This window comes from Chaetodon trifascialis, chromosome 2, assembly GCF_039877785.1.
Source record: "Chaetodon trifascialis isolate fChaTrf1 chromosome 2, fChaTrf1.hap1, whole genome shotgun sequence".
NCBI classification, from domain to species: Eukaryota; Metazoa; Chordata; class Actinopteri; order Chaetodontiformes; family Chaetodontidae; genus Chaetodon; species Chaetodon trifascialis.
In genome coordinates this window covers 24,709,997-24,734,949 of record NC_092057.1, presented here as the reverse complement: position 1 = coordinate 24,734,949, position 24,953 = coordinate 24,709,997, and the positions used below count along the sequence as shown (strand labels likewise).

The window sequence follows — 24,953 nt, the reverse complement described above, 5'->3', positions numbered from 1 at the left end:
CAATTATTCTACATTCTACACATTAAAATAGAATATATTTACTAATGATCTTTTCGGCATTATGAAATTTTTTTTGAAAATGTTAATGTTTTGAATTTTTTTGTTACAAACACCTCAGCAATGTGGAAAAACTATTGTCAGTGTCATTGAAATAAACAAAACTGAAATTTGAAATTCAATCATACCTTGAAATTTCTTGGCTGGGATGACTCCAATGACTCTTAAAGAAATGTAACAACATCACCACCCCTCTACTCATGAATATATACAGCACTTTGTGTATGATGGGTGGAGACTTCAACATTCATTCATTCATGTCTGTGTGTTTAGGTGTGTCATGTCATTATCAGTCATATACAGATAACATCTGATTAAATGCAAGGGTTTTCTCCATGAAAATCTGTAAAGGGGTGAAAACACTCTTAATTTAAGTCACATCTTAAGAAACATACCCACGTTACTGTAATTGAATGCAATAGCACATGATTATGATAATTTTCTATTACTTTATCCCCAAAATGACCACACTGAGTAAAAAAGTTTTTACTGCTTGTGAAGGTTCCAACAAAGGTGGGCAAGTTAAGATATAACTGGATACATCCTTCTCACCTGTCAAGTTAGAGGTTGTAGTGTTACTAGGGGACTACCTTAATTTGATGTTGCATTCGTTGATAAAATAACGGGGCACCACCTTCCTCAGCTAAGAAGGACTGCAGAAATTATCTGCTATAACGCTGATAAATACTAACGAATGAACTAACAGTAAACCAGTCTGATAATCTGAAGTGTAAACTCTGGATACAGGGATCGTATATATTCAGTTCAAAAGGACACCGTCTAACCAGGACTTATATCAAAATATCATTTATTAAGCAGAATTATGGATAATGAGTGATGTATCATGATAATAAGACAGAAGATGGGAGGTGATATGACAGAACACAAAAGAAACTTATGGCAACACAATGGTAAAACAAGTTTGGCGATAGTGAGAAGTAGTTGTAAGGGGATAATAAGGACGCGAACGTAAAGTTAGGGAATTAACGAGTAGTTCAGAGAATTTGGATAAATTAGCAGTATCTTAACCTCACGGACAAACTCTTATTCAAACCCGCTTAGCGTGCCTACTTGACTGATGGCGTCCCGTTGTGCTCTGCTCCGAACTAACTCGAAGATGCCCAGATGGTCGTCCTTGGCTCGATCTGCTCAGTGGTCTGGTGAAGGCCAAGCGCACCAAGGTTACGAGCTGATATTGGACGGTGACGTCTCTGGAACTGGTTCTTCGGTGTCGGTTACAGATGAGGGGCCGCTCCGGATGGTTGTTAGCCGGACCAAGGATCAACAGCTGGCTGCAGGGTTTGGTTCGGTTGAGTCCGTGACGGATTATTTTAGACTGATAGTACAAATTAAGAGTCTCCTCGATGTCGGGCGAAAAAAAGCTACAAAATTAGTATTACTTGCCTAAATTTACTGAAGTCAAAACAAAACGTTTGGCTAAACAAAAAGGTTAACTTGAAAACTTGCGGCAAATTATAGAAACATGTCTTCTGAAAAATGAATCACGCTACTCGGTATGGCTTTTGAGTAGCTCGAAGACGGGAAAAACTTAAAGAGCAAAAACGACTGTGCAAAACTAAAAGACAAAACTAAACATAACCTAAGACAAGACGGAGTAACGCGCACTCTGAGTAACGCGCGCACTCTGAGTAACGCACGCACTGTGAGTAACGAGCGCACGCACTGTGAGTAACGAGCGCACGCACTGAATTCATGCTGCGGCTGCAGACATTTAAATCTCGCTCCAGAGGCGTGTCTAATGGGCAGGCCGTCGAACATGTGAGACGCTTTGTGACACGCAATCGCCTCAAGGAGCTGAATTAATCCATGACTCACACGAGGGGCTCATCTGCTTCTCACTATGGTCAATCACATATAATTTCAATAACAAATTTTCAATGACATTTCAACATTGTTTACAGCATGCATCAGGCACTTCCTATGGTTGGGTGACAACATTAAATGATAATCCTGGTACAGTTTCATCCCAACATGAATAATGACTCAATGTATAACTAATACAAAAACAAAAGAAAAAGAAAGAGATAAAGAAAGAAATAAAGATAAAGAAATTAAGAAATAAAGAAATGCAGACTATCTTTGCCAGAATGATTATCATCCTTATGATTATTCCTTAATAAAAGTCTTATAAAGCACAGTCAACTTCAAACCCTACAAACCCTTAGATAATAGGAAGGCTCCATTGCAGAGCCTCAGGCAAATCTTAAAACAAAGTTGGATTCACAGCTTGTCATGGGACATGAGAGAACATGGGCATCATATAGATCATGGGTTTACCATGTGAATACGTCCAGTGTTGATTCATACAGAGATGCAATTGTCAGGTATACCAAGAAACAAAGTCTTCTGGCTTACAAACAGTTCATTTTAAGGTTGGCTACTTTGCAACCCATCAGCAGACTCTGTTTGTGGATTCAGTTGAAGCCTGGCCTTTGTTCTTCCCAGCCGGCTTTACTATATTGAGTCCCTTAGGGCTGTTGGGGGACCATTAGCATTGACATGGGACATCCTGTTTCTCCTCAAAATCACACTTCATTATGAGCATTCTAGATGGTCTGTAGTTCAATCAGTTAGACTGGTTTCCAACTCCGTTTCTCATGAGAAGTCAGAGAGGGTAAGAGAAGGTCAGTTAGAGGCTAGTTCTGCTACAAGGTGTAGACTTTGAATACAGTAATACTGTATTAGAACCCCACTCCCTAAAAAGATGGGACACTGTGTGGAACATAAATAGATGTAGACTGTGATGATTTGCAAAACACTGAAACCCCATATTTAATTGAAAGTAGCACAAAGACAACATATCAAATGTTGAAACTGTTGATGCGCAATGTATTTGAAAAATCTTTGGAAAAAGTTGGGACAGGGTCATACTTAGCACCAAATGAGGAGACTGATTGCTGTCATTTTGAGAGTGGAACACTTTGCAGTTCTTGCTTGATGTACAATTTCAGCTACTCAACAGTTCAGAGTCTCCTCCAAACATTTTCAGTGGGTGACAGTCCAGGACTGCAGGCAGGCCACTTTAGCACTTCAGACTCTTTTTCTACAGAGCCATGCTGTTGGAATGCATGCAGAATGTGGTTTGGCATTGTCTTGCTGAAAAAAGGAAGGGCTTCCCCAAAGAAGACATCGTCTACTTGGCAGCATATGTAGCTCCAAAACCTGTTTATATGATTCAGCATTAATGGCGCCTTCACAAATGTGCAGTCATGCCATGTGTGCTGATGCCCCCCCCACCCCACCTACATACCATCCCAGATGCTGACTGTGTGCTGATAACAAGCCTGATGGAGACTCTTTAGCCTGGAGGACATGATGTCCATGATTTCAATTTTTATGATCTTAACTGTCCTGAGTTGACATTTTCTTAGAGTCGTTGTGTCCTTATCTTAACTACCAGATGTTTAATTGAAGCATCTATTGGCGCTGATGATATTAAAAATCACTGTTGACTGTGGAAGAACTATGAGGTCAGGTGTCAGCTGACCGCTGTGAAACTGTGATACAGATAAATTACTTTCCTTTGAAATCACATCCTACCGGTCGGCCTCGAAGAAATTCTGGCAAACCGTTTGGCGCCTCAGGAAGGGGAAGCAGCTTCCTGTCAACAATGTTTACAGTGGAGGTGGGGAGCTGTTGACCTTGACTGGGGATACTGTCAGGCGTTGGAAGGAATACTCTGAGGATCTCCTCAATTCCACTGTCATGTCTTCAGTAGAAGGGCTGAAGTCACTGAGGCAGTTTGCAAGCTCCTTGGTGGCAAAGCACCGGGACCCTGGACACCTCCCTAGGGAGGTGTTCCAGGCGTGCCCCACTGGGAGGAGGCCCCAGGGAAGACCCAGGACACGCTGGAGTGACTATGTCGCTTGGCTGGCCTGGGAACACCTCGGAATCCCCCCGGAAGAGCTAGAGGAAGTGTCCGGGGAGAGGGAAGTTTGGGCGTCCCTGCTCAGACTGCTGCCCCCGTGACCCCGCCCTGGATGAAGTGGGAGAAGATGGATGGATGGATGGATGGATGGATGGATGGATGGATGGATGGATGGATGGATGGATGGATGGATGGATGGATGGATGGATAGATGGATGGATGGATGGATGAAATCACATCATATTTTATTGTGTCATGCATAAAGTTATAATATGATGTAACAGATTAATGTTTGACCCGCTTACTGGAAGGAAACAACGTGATTCAGCCCCACCCCATCAATTAATCATTTTCCTGATAAAGCTCAGCAATTTCAGTACTTTATCAGTCAGGATAGTGGAATATTCATTGAAGACATGAACATTATTATTCCACAGAAATATATTATCAACCATGTGGAGAGAAAAAAAGGTTACATCAAATTAAAGCATGATTATTAAAAGCAGTATGATGACTCAAGTCACATATACAAACAAATTAGTACTGGATCCTCTGTATTTATATTACTGGAAAAATAGTAACAGTCGTCAAGCACTGAGTTTTAATATAGCTTCTGAGAAACAGTGTACTCAGGTTGAGCCAGCTAACTGGACAGGGAAGCAAGTGCTTTACTGCAGCATTCCAGGAGGCGTAGTTTCTTACAACAGTCCAGGAGAGAAGTCGAGTGACCCCAAGTGGACTTTTGCTTGTAATAGAGTATCTTTATATTGCACTATTGTGAGTTTTATGAGTTTATTAGTAACGGATCTTGATACTTTCCCCACTACTCCAGTAACCACCATTGTTGAAGTACCAACTACTTCGGTGAAGCTCTATAGTCACCTACGCAGAAACAGCAGTTTGACTATACTATATAGAAGTGATAAAAAAATGTACAGAAATTAGAAATAATTAAATGACAAGTTTCTCTTAAACTTCACCTGGTTTTGATAAAGACATCATCAATAACAATGTTACTATTGTTATCAGTGATTTTGGGAATCTCTTGTCCCTTGTCTCTTGTTCCGCCATTTATCATCTTCCTGTGTGCAGGCATGAGTAAATCAATGAGGGTAGCGGGGGGGGGGCTTTGCAGCTTTGCAGGGCCGGTGTCTTAACTTTTGACGATAATGTGCATAGTACAGTTTTTCTGGGATAGATGATTGCATGTATCATTTTTTCATGCAATGACAATTAGTCATGGTTGCATGGTTTGCAGACAGTTTGAGGCAGGTAGTGCGGGTGCCTCACAGCCAGAAGGTCGCCAGTTCGATCCCCAGACGGGGCCTTTCTGTGTGAAGTTTGCATGTTCTTCCCGTGCACGCACGGGTTCTCTCCAGGTACTCCGGCTTCCTCCCACAGACCAAAAACATGCTAATTAGGTTAATTGGTGACTTTAAAAATTGCCCTTAGGTGTTTTGAGTCTCATTCACCACCAGATGGTGACAGAGACTTTTGTAACCTCAAAGCAAAACACACTTTTCCCCTGCTCACACTTTGCTATGACAGACTGAGAGTTGCCCAATAAGCCATATTTGAATGTTGCTGTTCTAGTTGAAGGTAGATTAGCACTGTTATGTTAACTACACAGCGAGTGGGAATTTGTGAGTATATATACTGATGCAGTGTATCGTCATGGAAACTAGAAGAAGAAGAAGAAATCCTTTATTAGTGACACACAACATGCAAAGTTAGGGAGGGGAAACTGCACACGGCATGCATATGTGAAATTAATTCTTTAACCCATCCTTGGTCCATCCTTCCTCCGCGGCGGACCAGGAGCGGTGGGCTGCCAGCCGACCGGCCCCCGGGAAGCGGAGAGAGTTCCTTGTTGTCACTATTGGTCAGGTGGTGATCTTCTTGCATGTTTTTAGTGGGGGTATTTTTATGGAGGATACCCCAGGTGAGCACGGGGAGAACATGCAAACTCCACACAGAAAGGCCGCCTTTTTTCCTCGAGCAGCAGGCACTGAAGGCATGGTGGAGGACAGTGCCACCAGTGTGACTCTCTCTCTGCCGTGAGAGTAACCTAACATCTAGGTGAATGTTACAAATACTTCAAATTGAAGTTCACAGCAGTGTGGTGATTGTATGTAGCTGCAATCACATTAGTGCATTAGAGCACTTTAAGATGATCCTGACTTTCACGTTTTCATCTACTTTTTACCTTTATTAAGCAGTTGTTAATGTTGAATGTGTACCTATTATACTTTATACCTTATGCCATTATACTTTAGAACCCTTAACAGCTCTGGGTTGTTTTTTGTTTGTTTGTTTTTAAATATAGAAACTGTAGATGGGTTGTCCCGATCCGATCATGTGATCGGAAATCCCGGCCGATCGCGTGACTGCAGACTCGATCGATCAGACGTTATGTCCCGATCAGGTATCGGATAAATAATATATATACATATGTATATTTATTCCGTTAAAAAGTGTTGTGGACAGCTATAAAAAAGTTCCGGTCAAATATCCTGATTGTTCTAAATTATTGCACTGGCTCAAACGCTAGTTAACCGTGGCAACAGAAACTCAGAACATACGTTAACATACGTTGTTTCACAGTTTATTTATCACAACGGCAAGACAGTAGAGGACACACACAAGCGGTAAGAGGTGCACTTGCCCTCTGAAATGATACTTTGTATCATGTAACATGTACGTTAAGCAATCATCTCACTTCCCTCCACTGATTAGGCCTAATATAACAGCTGCGGCCGACCGAGCTGCAGGTTCTGTGGCCAGACCCGGTTACCTTGGCAACGCGTCACAACGAGAGATGTTAAATAGTCCACTCAGCCGCTTCTTGTGAAAAACTTACAGTTTTAACGGTGAAAAAAATAACATTAACGTATTAATAATTGATTTCATATTTATTTCTTTCGTAAGTGACCATGGTATTGTAGGAATTAGATGACTTACTAATCCTCGGAATCAGTTTATGAATTGTAAAAGTCTTTGTGGCCCTTGCTCAGTGAGGTGAGGAAGAGGACCAAAGGACAGTCAATGAAGGAAACAGGATTGGGGGGAAGTTTAAGGTGTGATTCACTATACCTGAGGAGTTTATGGTATAGTATGAACCCGGGGAAACAGGATGAGTGAACTCCCCCAAATGGTCATTGTTTTTGAAGGGAAGATTTATCATTACCAGGTGGCTGTGACAACCATTTGTTGTAAGGTATAAAAGCCAAGACATTGTGCAGATCTGCAGAGAACACTCTGCATGAGTCTTCCCTCCATGCTACATGTATTAAAGTGATCTGATCCATCACACCGAGTCTGTAATTCTTCAGAGAATGAGCAACTCTCAACAAGCAACACGGAGAATTTCCCTTACAATTTGGCGACGAAGATGGGATGGACGCTCTGCTGATCGACGCCTGAGCCTGGACTGAGGGTCAACTGCCGGCAGGATTCTCATACGACTCAGGGAAAGTTCCGCTCCGACAAACGGAGGACAGGATCCCGCCTAAGGTCGGGCACAGGTGGCGGACAGTGGACGCTCCATCTATTGTAATAGGTGTGTACAGTGTTATGAATCAATCTTTAGACGAGTTGCGTAATTCCCGTGTGGGTGCAACCGTCAGTTCCCGTGAAATTCTTGTGTAGATTTGGAAGTATTTTACGGTATTGAGTTTAAGTTCCCAGGTAATTCCTGTGTGGGTCTACTTAAGACCCGCGGGGCAGTGTGTAATCCGGTTTCAAGTAATTCCTTTGTGGTGTTGAAACTGTATGAGCAGAAAAGGGGGGGGGGGTTATCGGTGCAGCAAGAGGCTGTTGAAAATCGTTATTCACGTGAAAGAGCTCATTATATATACACATGTCATGCGAAGAATGATGGATCCTGGGTTTCCCTTTATCCAGCTTTATTACACGGGCACTCAATCAGTACATCCGAACAGCACAGCTAACATCACGACAAGCTAACAGTCGTACACCTTACGAACCCTTGTGACGTCATTTCCTTGTGCCGTCGCCCGCTACGGTGGCTTGTAGGAACAATCGTATGGGAACAACAAGCAACCTCACAACACACATATATATGCGTATATGTGTATATATATGCCTACAACGTTATGTCTATGAATGTTATGTGTTATTAAGAAATAGTAGGGAGTTCTAGATAATCCTTATAGAAATTCAGAAATTCTACTAGATATAATTAGAGATTGAAATAGGAGCGGTTGATGCTAATGTAATGGAATATATATTGTACAATACTGTACTAATATTCAGCAAAAATCATTTGCTGATAAAATAAAAATTGGGGTTTTAATCTGGGTTTTTTTTTTTTTTTTTTAATATTTAGACGTCTGGACAACTAAGTTTGGATTCCCAATAGGGTTATCCCTCAAAAAAAAAAAAAAAAAACAAACAAACATATTATTGGTAGAAGTAAAACTGAAAGAAAAGAACAAGAAATGGAAAAAAAAAAAGAGAAACTCTTTTGTTGTGACTCATCTAGTATGTATGCATACTAAAGGGGTTCGTTGCTCGGACTGTGTCATACAAACCACCTGGCTTAATGAGTTGCTCCAAGGCAATGAGTGTTTGATAAGATCCAACCATACTTGTATGGGAAGATCAGTGTGACTGTGAATTTTGTGTGACTGAGAAGTCCATTGAAAGTCTAAAGCACACTTGTTCCAGTAGAAAAATGGGGAACAAAACGGGGAAATTAAAACCATTACCTGACCCTGTTACAGGCCCTGCTAAATTAATGGCAGAAAAATGGGGAAAAAAATGTGGTTGAGGATGTTCCACTTTGGCACCACGTCACTGAGGGGGTAGTTCCATTGATAGGCGCATTGAGTACTGATTGTTTAAGAAGGCATTGAATACTGGTAGCAGAAAACATGCAGGAAAAAGAAAGTAGGGAAGAAAAAGATGAACTGGCAAGCTTATCAGAAGTGGGAAAGAGAAGCAGAAATGAGCTAAGCGAAATCAGAAACAGGATCGATGTTAAACAAGAAATGAAAGAAGAGAGTATGTGTGAAAGAAGGGAGAAAAAATGTAGGGCAAGAAATGGGGAAATGGCTCTGCCTCCATATGTTGTCTCCAGGCCTGCAGTCCCTCCTTCTCAAGGAACAACTTCTCAGCAGGTAGCCACCCCTGCAGCTAAAAGCCACCAGAAAGACTGAAGGGGAGGAGGAAGAAAAAGCATTGTACCCTGACCTGTCTGCTCTCTCTTTGACTCCAAAAAAAACCCCCAGCAGACTAACCTTGCTTCTCCCAAGAAGTCTCTGTCTACAGGAGCATCTTTTGACTACTGGTTGCAAAGTCAAAGGGGCAACCCAGATGCCTATGATGGTGTTTCCCAACCCCCAGCCACGACCAACGGGTGACGAGGCACATGCACATTGGGATCCAGAGGTGCTTGTGTACAGGCCATGGCATCCAGATGAACTGAAGGAGATTGCTGAGGAGCTACCTGATCCGCAAAAGACTATAGGGGGGCTCACAACATCTTGGGCAAAGAAAATGATCTCACCAGAAAGGCAGAGGGAAAAGAAGACTGGGCCCACAGCCAGCAGGTCCAAGACAGCTGGCAAGTTGAGATGCTACAGATGTGAAGGCGATGGGCACATCTCACAGAATTATGCAACCCCGACTTTCCAACAGACCAGCTCCTGGACACATTCACCACCTAAAGGACTATGTTCATTCTCCAGGACTCCCAGGGACACAGCCATAGGAGACAGCGGAGGCAGGTCAGAGCACTGAGCAGCAGACACACACATTCACACACACCCCGACACTCATGACAACATTGATGAACTAGTTGTCATACACCACCAATGTGTACAATTAACATTAGAAGACACCACCTAAATTGATTCTGTTAATGTGACAAACATTACTCCTGTCATTCATAAATGAAAGTGCCATTGTGGAAAGCCCTAATTCACCATGTAACACCCCCACGTTGCCTGTAAAGAAACCAAATGGGGGTTGGAGACCAATCCAACACCTCAGGATAGTAAATGAAGCTGTTCAACATCCAGCCCCAATTGTATCTAATCTTGTAACACTAATGGCACAGGTTCTGGCAAACTCCTGTTGACCTACAGTTATTGATTTAGCGAATGCATATTTCAGCATTCCTGTGCACCCTGACTCATAATTCTGGTTTGTTTTCACTTTCAATTGTAAGTGTTACACAAGGTTTTGCTTCCAGCCCCACTTTGTTTCTGGCGACTGTAGCTGAAAACCTGTCGCATTGGCAACCAGTGTGTGGCAGTGCACTTATTCAGTATTTTCATGATCTTCTAGTGTGTTCTTCTACATGAGAAAATTGTCAGGCTGACACAGTGGCATTGCTTTGTTTTCTGGCAGAAAACGGTCACAAAGTTTCAAAAGACAAGCTGCAGCTTGTTGCGCAATCAGTGCGTTATCTTGGCCATATTATCACTCCGGAGGGTTGCAAATTAGGTCCGGACCGCATCCAGGCCATCTTGGATGTTCCAAAACCACAAACAAAGAAGCAGATGATGTCTTTTTTGGGTTTAGCAGGCTATTGCCATCCATGGATTCGTGATTTTTCGTGGGGGAAAACATTTGACCATGACTGACTTTTTGACCATGACTGATTTTTTGACTTGGGCTCCTGAGGCAGAGACAGCTTTCACTGAGTTAAAGCAAGCTTTATCTAGTTCACCTTGTTTAGGACTCCCAAATCCTACCATTCCTTACAATTTCTTTGTGTCTGAACGTGATGGTTTTATGCCAGCAGTCCTGACACAGTCCCATGGTGACAAACAGCGTCCAATAGGTTATTATTCAAAACGACTTTCCACAACAGAAAGGGCTATGATAGCGTGCCTGAGGGCTGTATGGCCACAGCTGACATTGTTGCTATGTGTCCTCTTGTTGTGCATGTTCTGTTCACCTAACACCAGCAAGACTACTGCACTGGCAAAATGTTCTACTAACAATGTCGCATGTGATTTTAAAACGCTGTACTGTCCTTAACCCATCAACTCTGCTTCCTACAACTGAAGATGGAGAACCTCATTCTTGCTCAAATATCAAACAAGAAAAAAAACAGACATCGGTTACACTTTGGACAAAGAATGTTTTTGTTACACAAAAATGTAAAATGTGTCCATAGAACAGAAATCACTGTACACTCGTATTTTTTTAATGTTGAATGTGATTTAAAATGAAAATATCTTGTTTCATGCTCAGTTTATGCTCTGATCTGTTCCAGCACCTCACAAAAAAAATGTTACAGGCATGTTACTGCGTTTTAATGGGTTGAAAATGGTTCTCTGCTGCCACAGACAAGGCGAGAAAGAAAACTCAGCAGTGTAGTTCAACTGAATGATTATTTTTTTCCCATCATTGTCGTTTTATCTGACAACTTCAGTTCAAATTCATCATCCATTGCTTAATCAGTGCTCGCATTTTATTTAAGCAGAATAACTGAGCAACCCAAACTTAGCCCTTCAAAGCCTTGTTACAAAGGTCGATACCAGCAGGCACCACCACAGTGGCAGAGAGAGGGTCAAAGCAGGAGGGCTAGCAGAAGGGTCAGCAGGAGGCTCAATGGAATGATAGCACTTGCCCACATTGCCAACTTTATCTACAGCTACCAACTCAATGACCTGTGAGCAGCAGGAGCCTGTGTATTTTGCCTGAATGACAGGAGCAGTCAAAGAGGTGTATGAGAGTGTTCCATTGCCCTGATACAGGGAAACACTCTCTATCCCGGTGCCGTTTCCATCAGTAAGGTTGGCCGAGAGCTCCCACTGGAAAAGTCCACACTGAGACATATCTCGAGGGCAATCATCAGCTAGCACACTAACCACTTCACACAAGGGCTGCACAAAATCTGTAATCTAGACAGAGAGCAGGAAAATGAAAGTGAGAAATGTAGGCATGAATCACAGCAAATGGCAATTTAGATCTGTAGGTTACTGAAGAACTTCAGCAATAATAGCAATGATTGTAAACTTCTGAATTATTTATTTCACACCTTTCAACAGTGTAGTCCAGAATATGTCTGGTTACCTTGGTAACAACAGCGAATCTCAAAACGGCGTAATTGGAGTCAACACCACTGGGCGACTTGACTTCCATAGTCAGAGTGACATCAGTGCCTGACAGTGTGCTGGCAGGTGGTGTAATAGTCAAATTAGCATTAGTATATTGTCCAGCTGTCAAGATGAGCCTGGCAGGAGAAGTAAGAAAATACATTTTATGATTATAGGAACTGTTACTGTTCATCATCTATGCTGATATTTGCTCATAAGAAAACACAGAGTACCATCAGTGCCATTAGTTTTGCAAGTATGTAGTCATAAACCAAAGTATCGGACAAAATGAAATTTGTGATGGTGCTAGATATAAAGTGAAGGGATCACCTGTCATTACAATCTCTTCTTTGGGGTACAGAAATATGTGTATCGAAATTCATAGAAATTCATCCAGCCTCACTCAAAGCCACAAATGTCAACATCATGGTGGCACTTTTGGAGGAATCAGTATCTGGGAACTATGATTGTGTATACCACATTTTTGTATCACCAAGTAGATGGTGAGATATTTCAATTGATAAATGAAAACTTCAACTTCAACTGCAACTGGAAGACTCAGGAGGATCACTGAAGTCATTGCGATTACCAACTGTACCAAATTTCATGGTGCATAAATACATACTGTACATACATACACATAGGATATAATGTCAAACAGGCCAAAACATCCCTGGGCTACTGTTATGATTATTGAGCAGGTCTCAGGCTCTAATTGAGCTACTCACCGTCAGTAAGATCTGCTAATGCCGGTTGTGGTGTGCAGGTGGTTCTTACCAATGGGGCAAGTAAAGAACTAGTACTAGAACTATATGATGTGTTGTCTGTGAATGTTGGAAGGCAAAAGTGTGTATGGCTGTTCAGAATGGCCATTTTCAAAGGCCGTGTAAAAAGCACTAGAGAGGGAGGAGATGTGATATTGTTTGGGGACAATGGCAGACCCAGCTTTCTCACATCCACACAGCTGACCAATCATGGCATGAAGTGGGTGTGAATGCCAGATGTTGCCTGTGAATATTCTCATTCATCCAGGTCATTGTAAGCTTCAGGGCATTCAATCGATCGCAACCGGACTTTGTCAGTTTGTCTTGGAAGACGTTTCGCCGCTCATCCCAGCAGGCTTCATCAGTTCATGCGCACCGGACTAGATAGGACAGCTCTAGTCCAATGAAATGGTGTTAGGTTCAAGTATTTATCCTCTGAGTGAGGCCAACCCCCAAAACCAAGGATAGTATCACTCTATTGTGAGGCAAACAATCCCCCATTAAGGCGGGGTAGGGTGCGACCCTTGGGTGTCAACGTCAGTCGTCTGCCTCGTTAGTGTCCCATTCTTGTCATTGGGAGGCTCCTTGAGCCATGTGTGAATGGCTTTGTTGTTTATTTTCAGAGGCTAAGTTTTTGAATCTCTTTGGAAGAGATGAAAGGACAGCATTGTATGTGGGAGATAGGTGGTGTCTCAGAACTCCCCCTCTGTTCAGAGATGGTTTTTCAACCTTGACATGGATGGCTTCTCTCACTCCTCTTTCAAACCATCTGTCTTCTCTGTCCAGAATATGCACATTTTTATCCTCAAAGGAGTGTGCTTCCTCCTTGAGATGCAGGTAAACAGCTGAGTCTAGACCTGAAGAGTTAGCTCTTCTCTGTGTTGTGCCATGCGTCTGCTCAGTGGCTGTTTTGTTTCCCCAATATATAAGTCTGTGCATTCCTCACTGCACTGGACTGCATACACCAGATTGTTCTTCTGAGTATGAGGTGTCCGGTCTTTGGGGTGCACCAGCCTTTGTCTGAGAGTGTTCCCAGGTTTGAAATGTACCGGGATGTTGTGTTTGTTAAAGATTCGCCTGAGTTTCTCTGATACACCACACACATATGGAATGACAATGTTATGCCGTCTGTCTCTCTTTTCTTCCTCTGTCACCCTGTTCTTTCTGGAAGCGGCTGAACTTATCACAAAAAAACAGCTGGGATAACCACAAGTTTTGAGAGCATCCCTCAGGTGTTTGTGTTCCTTGTCTCTGGCCTGTTGGCTGGTTGGAACATTATCAGCTCTGTGCTGGAGAGTTCTGATAACACCCAGTTTGTGTTCCAGTGGGTGATGTGAGTCAAAAAGGAGGTACTGGTCTGTGTGAGTAGGTTTTCTGTAAACCCCAATATGGAGGCTCCTGTTCTCTCCGATGTGGACATCCAAAAAAGGCAAACTCATGTCCTTGACATCCTCTCGAGTGAATTTGATGTTCTTGTCCACTGAGTTAATGTGCTTGGTGAAGGCTTGCACTTCTTGGCTTTGGATTTTTACCCATGTGTCATCCACATATCTGAACCAATGACTTGGTGTTGTTCCTTTGAAAGAGTTCAGGGCCGTTCTTTCCATGTTCTCTATGTACAGATTAGCCACAATGGGGGATACTGGTGAACCCATCGCACACCCATGTTTTTGCCTGTAAACAATGGGGGACTGTTTGCCTCACAATAGAGTGATACTATCCTTGGTTTTGGGGGTTGGCCTCACTCAGAGGATAAATACTTGAACCTAACACCATTTCATTGGACTAGAGCTGTCCTATCTAGTCCGGTGCGCATGAACTGATGAAGCCTGCTGGGATGAGAGGCGAAACGTCTTCCAAGACAAACTGACAAAGTCCAGTTGCGATCGATTGAATGCCCTGAAGCTTACAATGACCTGGATGAATGAGAATATTCACAGGCAACATCTGGCATTCACACCCACTTCATGCCATGATTGGTCAGCTGTGTGGATGTGAGAAAGCTGGGTCTGCCATTGTCCCCAAACAATATCACATCTCCTCCCTCTCTAGTGCTTTTTACACGGCCTTTGAAAATGGCCATTCTGAACAGCCATACACACTTTTGCCTTCCAACATTCACAGACAACACATCATATAGTTCTAGTACTAGTTCTTTACTTGCCCCATTGGTAAGAACCACCTGCACACCACAACCGGCATTAGCAGATCTTACTGACGGTGAGTAGCTCAATTAGAGCCTGAGACCTGCTCAATAATCATAACAGTAGCCCAGGGATGTTTTGGCCTGTTTGACATTACATCCTATGTGTATGTATGTACAGTATGTATTTAAACTGACAAAGTCCAGTTGCGATCGATTGAATGCCCTGAAGCTTACAATGCCAGATGTTCAATGTCCAAAAGTTACATAATAAGGTCGAGCGCAACCCCCCCAATCTGACATCCGAAAGTTGTGAGGGAAGGGGGTTTCTGAAGTTATTTGATTGTCCAAGAAGTTATATAGTTGCATACTGGCACCTTAAGCCTGACCCTAACTTTTAACAGGTGTGTGGCATTGCATGTTACTCCACCCAGATGTATCTTTGCCCTAAGCTTCAGTCAGTGGGAATAAGGTGTTTTTTTGGAGATGTATCAGTATGGATAAGGATATTTAACAAAGGAAATATTTGCAGCTGCTTTTCCTTACTTGTTTGGGTAGGACATGGGAAAGTCTTTGTCATTTCTGGCATCAATGGAGTATTGACCACCAGTACCCTGGGTCATGACACTAAAGGGGAGCTTGAAGGCTTTTCCTGGCTCCAAACTGCTGTCTACCACGGCCTAGAGGGAAATGGAAAAGACAAAGAAGGGAACAAAGCAGATAAAGAACAGTTCTTTTCATAGAAAATTCAAAACAGGCCCCAAAAGAGTAAATATTTCTTTTATTTTACCTTGAATCAAACAATATCTGAATGGGAACACAGGATGTAAAAAGGAAGAAAAGAAGAAGAAGAGACAAACCTGGATTATCACTTTGGAGACGGACATCTGGGTGGTAGATTGCCTCTGAAAGTTGCTGTTTGACACTTTGTCAGTTCCTGTCAGAATGACTACAAACTCCCCCTCAGGGACTGCATCAACAGTCACCAAGATGTCTCCATTGCCCATGTCAGTTTTTGTGCTGTTGCTAAAAGTCTCAGGACCAGATACAGATACCAGGCCAACATCTCCAACAGCTACGGAAGACTGACCTTTCCTACCAAGCACTGAGAGCATCATGGTGGCTGGCTGACCTGGGTTTCCAGTAGAGAGAAATGGGGAAGCAAGGTAGGGGAAGAAGAAAATTTATTTTCATGGCTAAAAGTGATTGATTAAACAGTAAACACTGGGTAGTTTTTGGAATAGGTGGTGGAGGGGTGCTTGATTTGCTCAACCTTACCATAAGCAAAAGCGCTTGACTGGGCCATACAATTAAATACTGATTATTTTTGTTTACTTCACAGGAGGTCTTTCAGGCCTGAGGAAAGTTGGCTTTCAGGCATGTATTTGCATTTACAAAATGTGAACTAGTTCTGGATGCTAACATTTTAGTATGATTCTTAAACTTACAGTAAAGTTAAACCTGCATTAACTGATATGTTTAGCCACTTGCAGTGGAAACAGGTGGCAATTACATCACTGACATATGATCATATTCAAAAGGTGTTAAAGCAAACTTTTTAACAAGCATTTGCTACGTTACACAGCCAGCAGACATGGAGCAACATTCCAGAAATATGACTATGAACACATGGCCAAAGTCCATCCAGTTCTTAGCTTGCTAAATGCTCTGATATGTTCACCAGCCTTCTCTGTCTGCTGTTTGGTAATGGACAGAGTACAGTTGGTTTATCAGTGTGTTTTACATACCTTTACATACAAGTAATCATGGGGTCCATAGTTCATATGAAAATATTAATCATGACAGCTTAAAATTTTATCTTTCTGTCTGCCTGAGCTAGACAATTATGAAACAAGAATTTAGCCATTTGTGTCTGTTAAATTTTCATTTTCTCTTGGTTATTTCCAACAGTTGGAGAGGTCAATTACAAGGTAGCTTCCATGGCTTTATTATATTTCAACTCTTGATCTGGGGTGTGAAACTTCCAGTCTTTGGGCCATATATGGCTGGCATGACCGTTTGAGCCAGCCCATATGGCAAGTCATAAATACAGTTAAGCAATTCAGAGATAGAAAAAAAATAATTCGTAGAGATGAAGCGAAAACCTGGTGTGGGAAACTCAGTGATAGCAAGTGTGTGTGTGATTTGGCCTTGATGTTGGACATAACTAAGTACTGCTCAGAGCTGAATCTCAAGCTCCAGCAGCTTCTCAGCTCTCTGCTTTCAAATGTGAAATCATTTGAAGTGGAATTAAAGCTGTTGCTAGTGCAGTTGGAAAGAGGAAACACTGCATTTTCCTACTCTGTATGTTATGACATCTGAATATGCTGCTGAGTGTGAAAACTCCTTCAGCCATGTGGTAAGAAGTTTCAGGACATGAAAAGAAAACAAAAGGAACTGAACATATTTGCTATGCTGTTATGGTGGAACCAGCTTATGTACCTGACAACTTACAGCATGAAAGCAATGAGCTGCAAAGCAACAGCCCAGCAGTTCTTTTCAAAAGTGACTTAGTTCTGCTCAAGATTGACTGGCCCAAACCTGGAAAACCACCTGCGAGTAGCATCATCATCATCTTTGCTACCATCAAATGCCTCACCAAAGAGAAGGAGTTCCAGTCTTCACAGAGGTGACTGTGATATATGTGTTCAGTAACTGAGCATAACCCTTGAAGGATATGTCGACGAGGACGAGATTCACTCATAAGAACTGTGAGTAAAAGGACCCAGTCCCAGTATGGTAACGTAATAAACATGAGCTTTTATTATAAGTTCTAACAATGATTGATATTTAAGTTGCTGTTATTATAACTAAGAAATGTAATGAAACCATAGGAACAAGAATGATTGAGAATTTAAATGTAATCAAGTGCAAGGTGTTGTGAGCTGAGCTAGGTTAATGAAAAACAGTTTATGATGCTTAAAATATTGTCAACTCTTGCTCTATGATTGAAGTAAATGTCCATAAATGTAATTCTATCCCAAAGATCCTGTAATTTAATTGACGATTATGCACAATCGCTTTGTGTTTGTATAATGCACAGTGAGGTGCTAACATTGCGAAACAGTAAAAATTGCTTTAGTGATTTACTGTACCTGCATTTGGACGCCCACTGAGAACTGCATAACCTGGATGAGGTCCCGCAAAGCTTTCCACAAAGTCATAGATAAAGGTAATTGTACTCTGGCCTGGAAACACAGTTGAAATTAATACATATACACATTCCTTGGACAATAGTTACAGAATTAATTTACATGGTTTACTGGTCTTCGCTGGGTTTCTTGCTACCTCACAGTGACTACCACTGAAGAAAGCCTGGCTATGCAATGCTAACCAGCTGCTAGATGTAGCCTTATACTTAAGCTGCAAATTAAGTGTATACGCAAAAAGACACAATTTCAAAATTGTTTCTGACCTGTGATTTTAAGTGTGTACGGTTGGTTGGACTTTATGTCTATCTTCCAAGTTCCTGTCTGCTTGTCAGCATTGAGATGAATCCTTATCAGGTTGCCCACTGTCTGTATGGTCCCCAGTTTACCACTGGTCTCGCTGTGACTCTGGCTCATGCCTGGATTTTGGTAGCATGCGTCATTAGTCATAAATATGTATCAAATGGCATTCTCTGCAAGAAAAGGGGACACTTGACAAGTCACAAACATTTACATCGACTTGAACCGGTGGAACAATGTCTCACCTGCAGGGTTAATCAGTGTGAAAGTAATGGATTTTCCTGTGATGTAGATAGTGATATTTTTCAGAGATTCATCTAATATGAAGGGGAACATCTCCTGCTTCCCAACATTCCTTGCACGCTGAAGAACTGTCACCTGATTGGGCCGACAAGAGGAGCAAAATGGATTATTTACGTCTTTGTTAATGAAACTGGTCCAACCACGAAAGGCTTGGTACATGGTTCAGATAGTACAGAATGTGCTATTAGAACTGCATAGTCTTACTAGAGCTGAAGTGGACGTGTCAAGGATGACATCTGTGGCCTCAGGCAACTGTTTCTTAGACACCTGGATGGCCTGGCCTCCAGAGGCCAAAGCCAGGTCCTTGTAGTCTTCAAAGGAAGAAGCTCTGAGGGACCGGCGACGCCTACTAAAGATCCCAGTCATGAAGAATGACACCTGTGGAAATCATTTAATGTGGAGATTATACCCCCAGCCTTTCAAGATGACTTCACTTAAATAAGCTGGGCACTGGTGTCGGTCAGTATTTACCGTTGACCCGGTGCTCCTGATGAGAGCAACAATCGTGTCCTTGAGGGCAATGTCTTTGGCTGTAGCATCAGTGAAAACATAAATGTGGGAGGAGGCAGGGGCACCAGTGAGAGCCAACTGGAGGAATGAAATAATGAACTGAATCAGTTAATTCTTGATCACCACAGTCTTTAAGGGAACCATAAAAATATCCACAACACATCATAGTTTTAGCACCTGAAGTCCTGACAGGCACATCTCAGGGGCATCACCACCTCCTGTCGCTGTGAGTTTAGAGATTTCTCTTTTCATCTTATCAGGGTCTGTTGTCCTGATCATCGGTCCAAAATCTACACATAAAGCACAGAGAAGGGGCTTGGTGTCACATATTATGAACTAAATGTACCTCTCTGTAAATCACTTTTCATCTCACAGAACCACTGTGATTTAATGCTTTCACCACACTAAATCTATTTTACATGAGATCATACACTCACGTGTACTGTAACTAGTATTACAACTATAATGTATAAAACAGTCATTATCACACACCAGGGGTCTAACAGCACTAAAGGTTTCCTAAACATTAACAACAAGGTTCATACCGGGGTCATTGAAGGGCACCAGAATGTACTCGGATGGCTCATCCTGCGTCCCTTTTTTGCTGTCAATGATTTTGTAAACAACCGCCCTGGCTTCATCAATGTCATCTGACATGCTGCCAGTGGTGTCAATAACAAAGCACACCACAGAGGAGCGGGCAATCCCCAACATTCTGTGAAAAAGAAAGCAAGAGTGAGCATTTCAAGGTCAGGTAAATCAAATCGTGTTTTCACATTTTTCATATCTGAATGACATACCTCAGAAAGGCATTGTTCCCGACAGCAAAACGGATGTCATCCAGCAGCTGCAGGCTGGCAGTTGTGGCTGCCCTCACAGCAGCATCGTGGAGAGCCATGTTGTCTGGGCGACGCTCGTCTTTGCTTATGCCTCCGCGAGGAACTACTGTGCTACTCAAGTCAGCTGCACCCCCATGGCTGCATTTACCTGGTGCAGCACAGAAGGGACATGTCAAACTGGGACTTGGTTCAAATAATTACTGAAAGTGGACTTGTGCCTAATATGTACCCAAGTGTGCTTTTCTGGGTCGACTGAATTACCTTGCAGAACTGAATCATGATTGTCTTGTACCCCAGGTAGAATAATCATGTTTTCAAATAGGCATATGAGTATTGCACCTGGATTTGAATACTTTTTCAAAACCCAATAAGTATGAGTGCATAAAGAATGAGAGTTATAGAAGTGATGCATGCAAGTTAGTGTTTAAGTATAATATGTGTATTTCTTATAGGGCATTAAAGGAAAAGCTTGAGATTCTAGGGTATATGCTTATTTGCTTTGTTGCTGGGAGTTTGATGTGAAGATTGAAACCATTCTCATATCTGTCTATTAAATATGAGATAAAGCCAGTAGCCGGTTCACTTAGCTTAGCACAAAGACTAGAAACAGGGGGAAATGACTCATATGGCCCTTTCGTATCAAACTCTACCTGCCCCCACCTGTAAAGCTCACATTGTTTAATTCATACAAAAACAAAGTGTAAAAACAATGTTTCGTGTGTGGGACTGCTTCTTGGCCTGGAGCAGTCACTTCTTGGCCATCTCATGATTCAGTTCAATTCAATTTTAGTTATATAGTGCCAAATCGCAACAGAAGTTGTCTCAGAACACTTTCCTTATAGAGCTGGTGCAGACCAAACTCTTTATCTAGAGACCCAACTATTCCCTCATGATGACAGCAGGACTTCAGGAAGTGACTACTACATATTGAACTGACACGTGTGAGAATGGCACTGATCTTCTAATCTTGAGAACAAGGTAAAAATGATAATTAAAAAAAATTAATATCAAAATTTTCATTATTAGAATAACTTAATACAGCACCTTTCATGCAAAAATGCTTAACAAAACAAGATCAGATGAAAAAGTAACAAAAATAACAATAAAAAACAGTTTGATCAGAATACAATAAAACCTTAACAATGATATAAGCAAAGTTAACCCACATTGAAAGACAAATGAAAAAAATTAAGCCTTTATTTTTGTTTTAAATTCAGAGTCAGCTGTTCTAAGATCATGTTGTTGATCAAATACAGTCTTCTCAAGAAGTTGATTGATAAAAGGACGATTTGAGATAGGCCTGTAATTAGCAAGGTGTCTAATGTCCAGATTGGACTTCTTAAGCCAAGGTTTTTTAAAAGCTATTCTAAAAGCAGAAGGAAAGCACTTTGTTGCAGACACATGTTGATTATTCTTGTTGTCTCATGAGAAAGGCGCTGGAAGCTGGATTTAAACAGTTTGTTAGCAAAGGCATCTAGAGCACATGTGGATGACTTCATTTTGTTGATAGTGGTACCAATTTCATCATCTCTTGTCATACTAAAGAATGGTAGATCTGCTAGATCAGAAAGATATGATGAATCTCTGTTTCTAATACTGGATCTAATGGTTTCTATTTTTTATTTAAGCAATAAAGCAAATTCCTGACATTTGAAAGCTGAGACTTGATCGCTTAAACTGAAAGCCAGAGATGGATTCAGAGGGATTGATTTCGGAGAAGAGGACTTTGTGTTAGTGTTTGTGTTTGTGTCAGAAACGACCATTGAGAAATAGACTTGTCTTTTTTTCTGACAGCATTACTGTAAATTGTCATGTGAAACTTTAGATGTCTCAGTGGACATGTAATTTACTTTTGCTCCAGTGCCTCTTAGCCCCGCTTTAATTAAATAACAGACAAATGTTAGAAGCTTAAAAAGTCTCCAAAACTACATTTGGAGCAAGTAAAGATACTAGCAACTCCTCTCCCTTTTTTATCTCGTCTGTATGAGTACAGGAAACTATCATTTGGAGGAGATAATTCTGATAGTATGGCAGAAGCAGTTGAGGAAAGCCAAAATTAGAGAAAAATAGAAAAATAAGGATATGAGAGATAATATCATTAATATAAAAACTCTTAGACAGGGATCAGATATTCAAAAGCACTAACTTTATCAGTTGGGGTTTGGGGCAAGCAGGAATTGATGGAATCAAGGCAATTTTCACAAACTGGGACTTTTCGCAAGGTCCTGTGATAATGATCAGCAGTTTTGACATTCGTCACATTTCAGATCGTGACTTCGTTGCCTATGCAGTGTGTCAACACAACTCATTTTGTGGAGCATATGAGAACATATCTCCTAATTGTTGTGAGGGGTAATAACAGTGGGAGCTGGTCAATTGTTACTCATGACAGTGGAGGTGCGATAATAACCAACAGTTGATCAGGCTGTTTGGATGTAGCCAATCATGAGCAAAGGTGATTGGGATGATTCCAGAGGGCAGAAGAATTATCAACCACAGGAATTTGAATTTTGCATCAATATCCTTTGAGCCAGATATGCAGCTGATTTTATCATCATGTGTTTGTCAAGTCATGTATCTAAGTCATAATGGTCTCATACTATATAAATGTTTACATATCTTGACTAGCTGTGGAAGTTCATTTCCACTGTGAGGGCATTTTAAAGACAATGCACAGGCTCCAGTGGTAGCAACTGGCCTCTCAGCCAGTCCTGCACCTTGTGACTGTGAATGAATGTGGCCCATACATACTTGAATATGTTCTGGAGATATGATTGTCACTGATGGCTTACCTTTAGGCTTGGCTGCTGAGAAGATTCCTATGTAGCCTGATGTGAGTTTCTTCTCATTTAGGATGTTGGAGAGGATGGAATTGGGGCATGTTCCACTGGCACAGTCGCTGCAGGTGGCAGCGTCGGCATCTACACAATGAGTTAAAGACGCTGAACTCCAAACCAAAGCTAGTAAACATCACTTTGTTCCATTAGGCTGACTTCTGTTGTATGGTAGATGTTAGAACAGTGATAGGGGTGCTATGTCGGAGGTTATATCTGAAAATGATTGCACATCTACCAATCACAAACAAGTACTAGCAATAACACAGACACACCTGCCAGGTTGTCCAGTGGAAGTTCTGGGCGTATGAGGTTAATGTATGGCTCTGTGTATCCCAGCTCCACCCAGTTACTGTGGCTGTAGAAGTCCTGACAGTGAATGGAAACACACGCATTCAATGAACTTTTATGCATACAGACAGATATGATTTCACATTCAGTACACAAGATAAAGTGAACTTTCCAGCCCTTCTTCCTTTCAATCTCATTTCCTGCTCATTCCGCCTCCTCCAACCTTTTCATAATTTCATTCAGCATATGCCTCCTCATCTCTGCCCAGCTGTTTCATTGGGTCTCTCACCTGTAGTGTATGAAGGACTCTGCCCAGTGTTTCCCTGGCAGCCTGGAAGTTCTCCTTGCGAATGTTAGCTTTAATGGCCACCATGCCCTCCGTGATTAGGGCACGTCCTTTCAGAAAGGCTTCTGAGCTGAAGTGGTGTGGAGCACTGAAAAATATTTTCACAAGTAGGAAATGTTAAAGCAAATACTTCAAGCTCAGTAACACACACCGTCTCTTTATTTGATTTGATTTGTTATTGTTTTGAACCCTCTCCTACCTGTTAACAAAGTCACGGTCTACCAGCCCATTCTGGGTGTAGACTTGTTGAAGAGCAGAGTGAAATTTGGCACCAGACACTTCTCCTGTTGCTGTGGGGCCCAGACAGGCCTGCACCAGCTCCTCAGGAGACGAGCCCTGTAGCCAGAGGTCAAAGGCTCTTACCACTCCATGTTACTGGAACTACGGAAACATGCAAACCTCAGACCACCTCTTATCAACAACATAACATCACGCAGCCGTAGGAATGATTAGTGTCTTTCATCTACATTTTCTGATTTGAGAGGAGCTCTATGTAATTGTACACATAATCGGCACAGCACAATCAACTTCATTAATTACTTGAATCTCCCAGCATGTGACAGGATTGACCAGGATAATTAATCAATATTCTGTTTTTCTAAACATCAGACTGGAAGCTCACAGATTCCAAGTTTAACAGTAAAATCATCTGGAGTTACACACTCGTTCTCAGGGTGAGTCCTGAGCTCCATTAAATCTGTTTTGATGAAAAGCAAAAGCCCAAACTCTGCTTCCTCAGGAGAGTTCAAACTCCCATAATCCTCTACTACTTTCCTCACCATAAGCTTCCATATTGTTTCAATGCAAAAGTAGATTGATGATTTTCGTGTTTTATGTTTCATGTTTATATCCAGGCTGAATTTAAATGCAGATGTGTTGAAATCAGGGTGAATGTGTGAGTATTATTGTGTGTTTCTGCATGCTGGGTGTGACTATGTTTGTGCCGTCTTGAACATTTTTTATCCTCCATCCTACCGTGGGTTTGAACTCATGACCAGCGGCCTCAGCCACCGCCCGACATGTCTCTGTCACTTTTTGCAATAGAGCTGTCCCTGTAATGCTGATGTGGGTGGATGCCCCACCCCCGATGGGAACAAAGGCCACGGTGGGCCCTGATAGGGCCAAACCCAGCAGTGCTACGCTCAGCACTGAAGTCATGATCAGTCTACAGGAAGAGAAACATGTTTAAGTAATAGTTATCAGATTAGAATTTGTTGAAGTTTAGATTAGTTTATTTGAATCAGAGATTGTAAATCCTGAGCCATTCATGAGATTTTTTATCAGCCTAATCCAGAATAACTATGCAAAGGTGAGAGAGACCAACATGTTACGAACACCATGTGTTGTTCTGATTTTCTGATTGTCTGTGGCGTTCTTTCAATTATCCTGGTGTTTTTCACAGAGAGTAAGAATTTCAAGTTGCTCATCGTACGTAAGACAGACATCTAATACA

At 41.9% G+C, this 24,953-nt stretch overlaps 1 protein-coding gene across 1 annotated transcript; it reads right to left on the bottom strand.

The window, feature by feature from the left end:
- Window positions 1-11,433: 11,433 nt before the first annotated feature.
- On the bottom strand, window positions 11,434-24,658 carry LOC139337409 (von Willebrand factor A domain-containing protein 7-like). The gene is made up of 17 exons (XM_070971963.1): window positions 24,476-24,658; window positions 23,700-23,836; window positions 23,444-23,588; window positions 23,139-23,232; window positions 22,822-22,950; window positions 19,991-20,177; window positions 19,736-19,905; window positions 19,368-19,480; window positions 19,152-19,268; window positions 18,885-19,058; window positions 18,623-18,755; window positions 18,344-18,496; window positions 18,024-18,116; window positions 15,789-16,060; window positions 15,475-15,608; window positions 11,999-12,158; window positions 11,434-11,826 (listed from the first exon to the last, which is right to left on the bottom strand). Exons 1-17 carry the CDS (start codon window positions 24,656-24,658, stop codon window positions 11,434-11,436), a joined length of 2,787 nt encoding a protein of 928 aa, XP_070828064.1.
- Window positions 24,659-24,953: the final 295 nt, after the last annotated feature.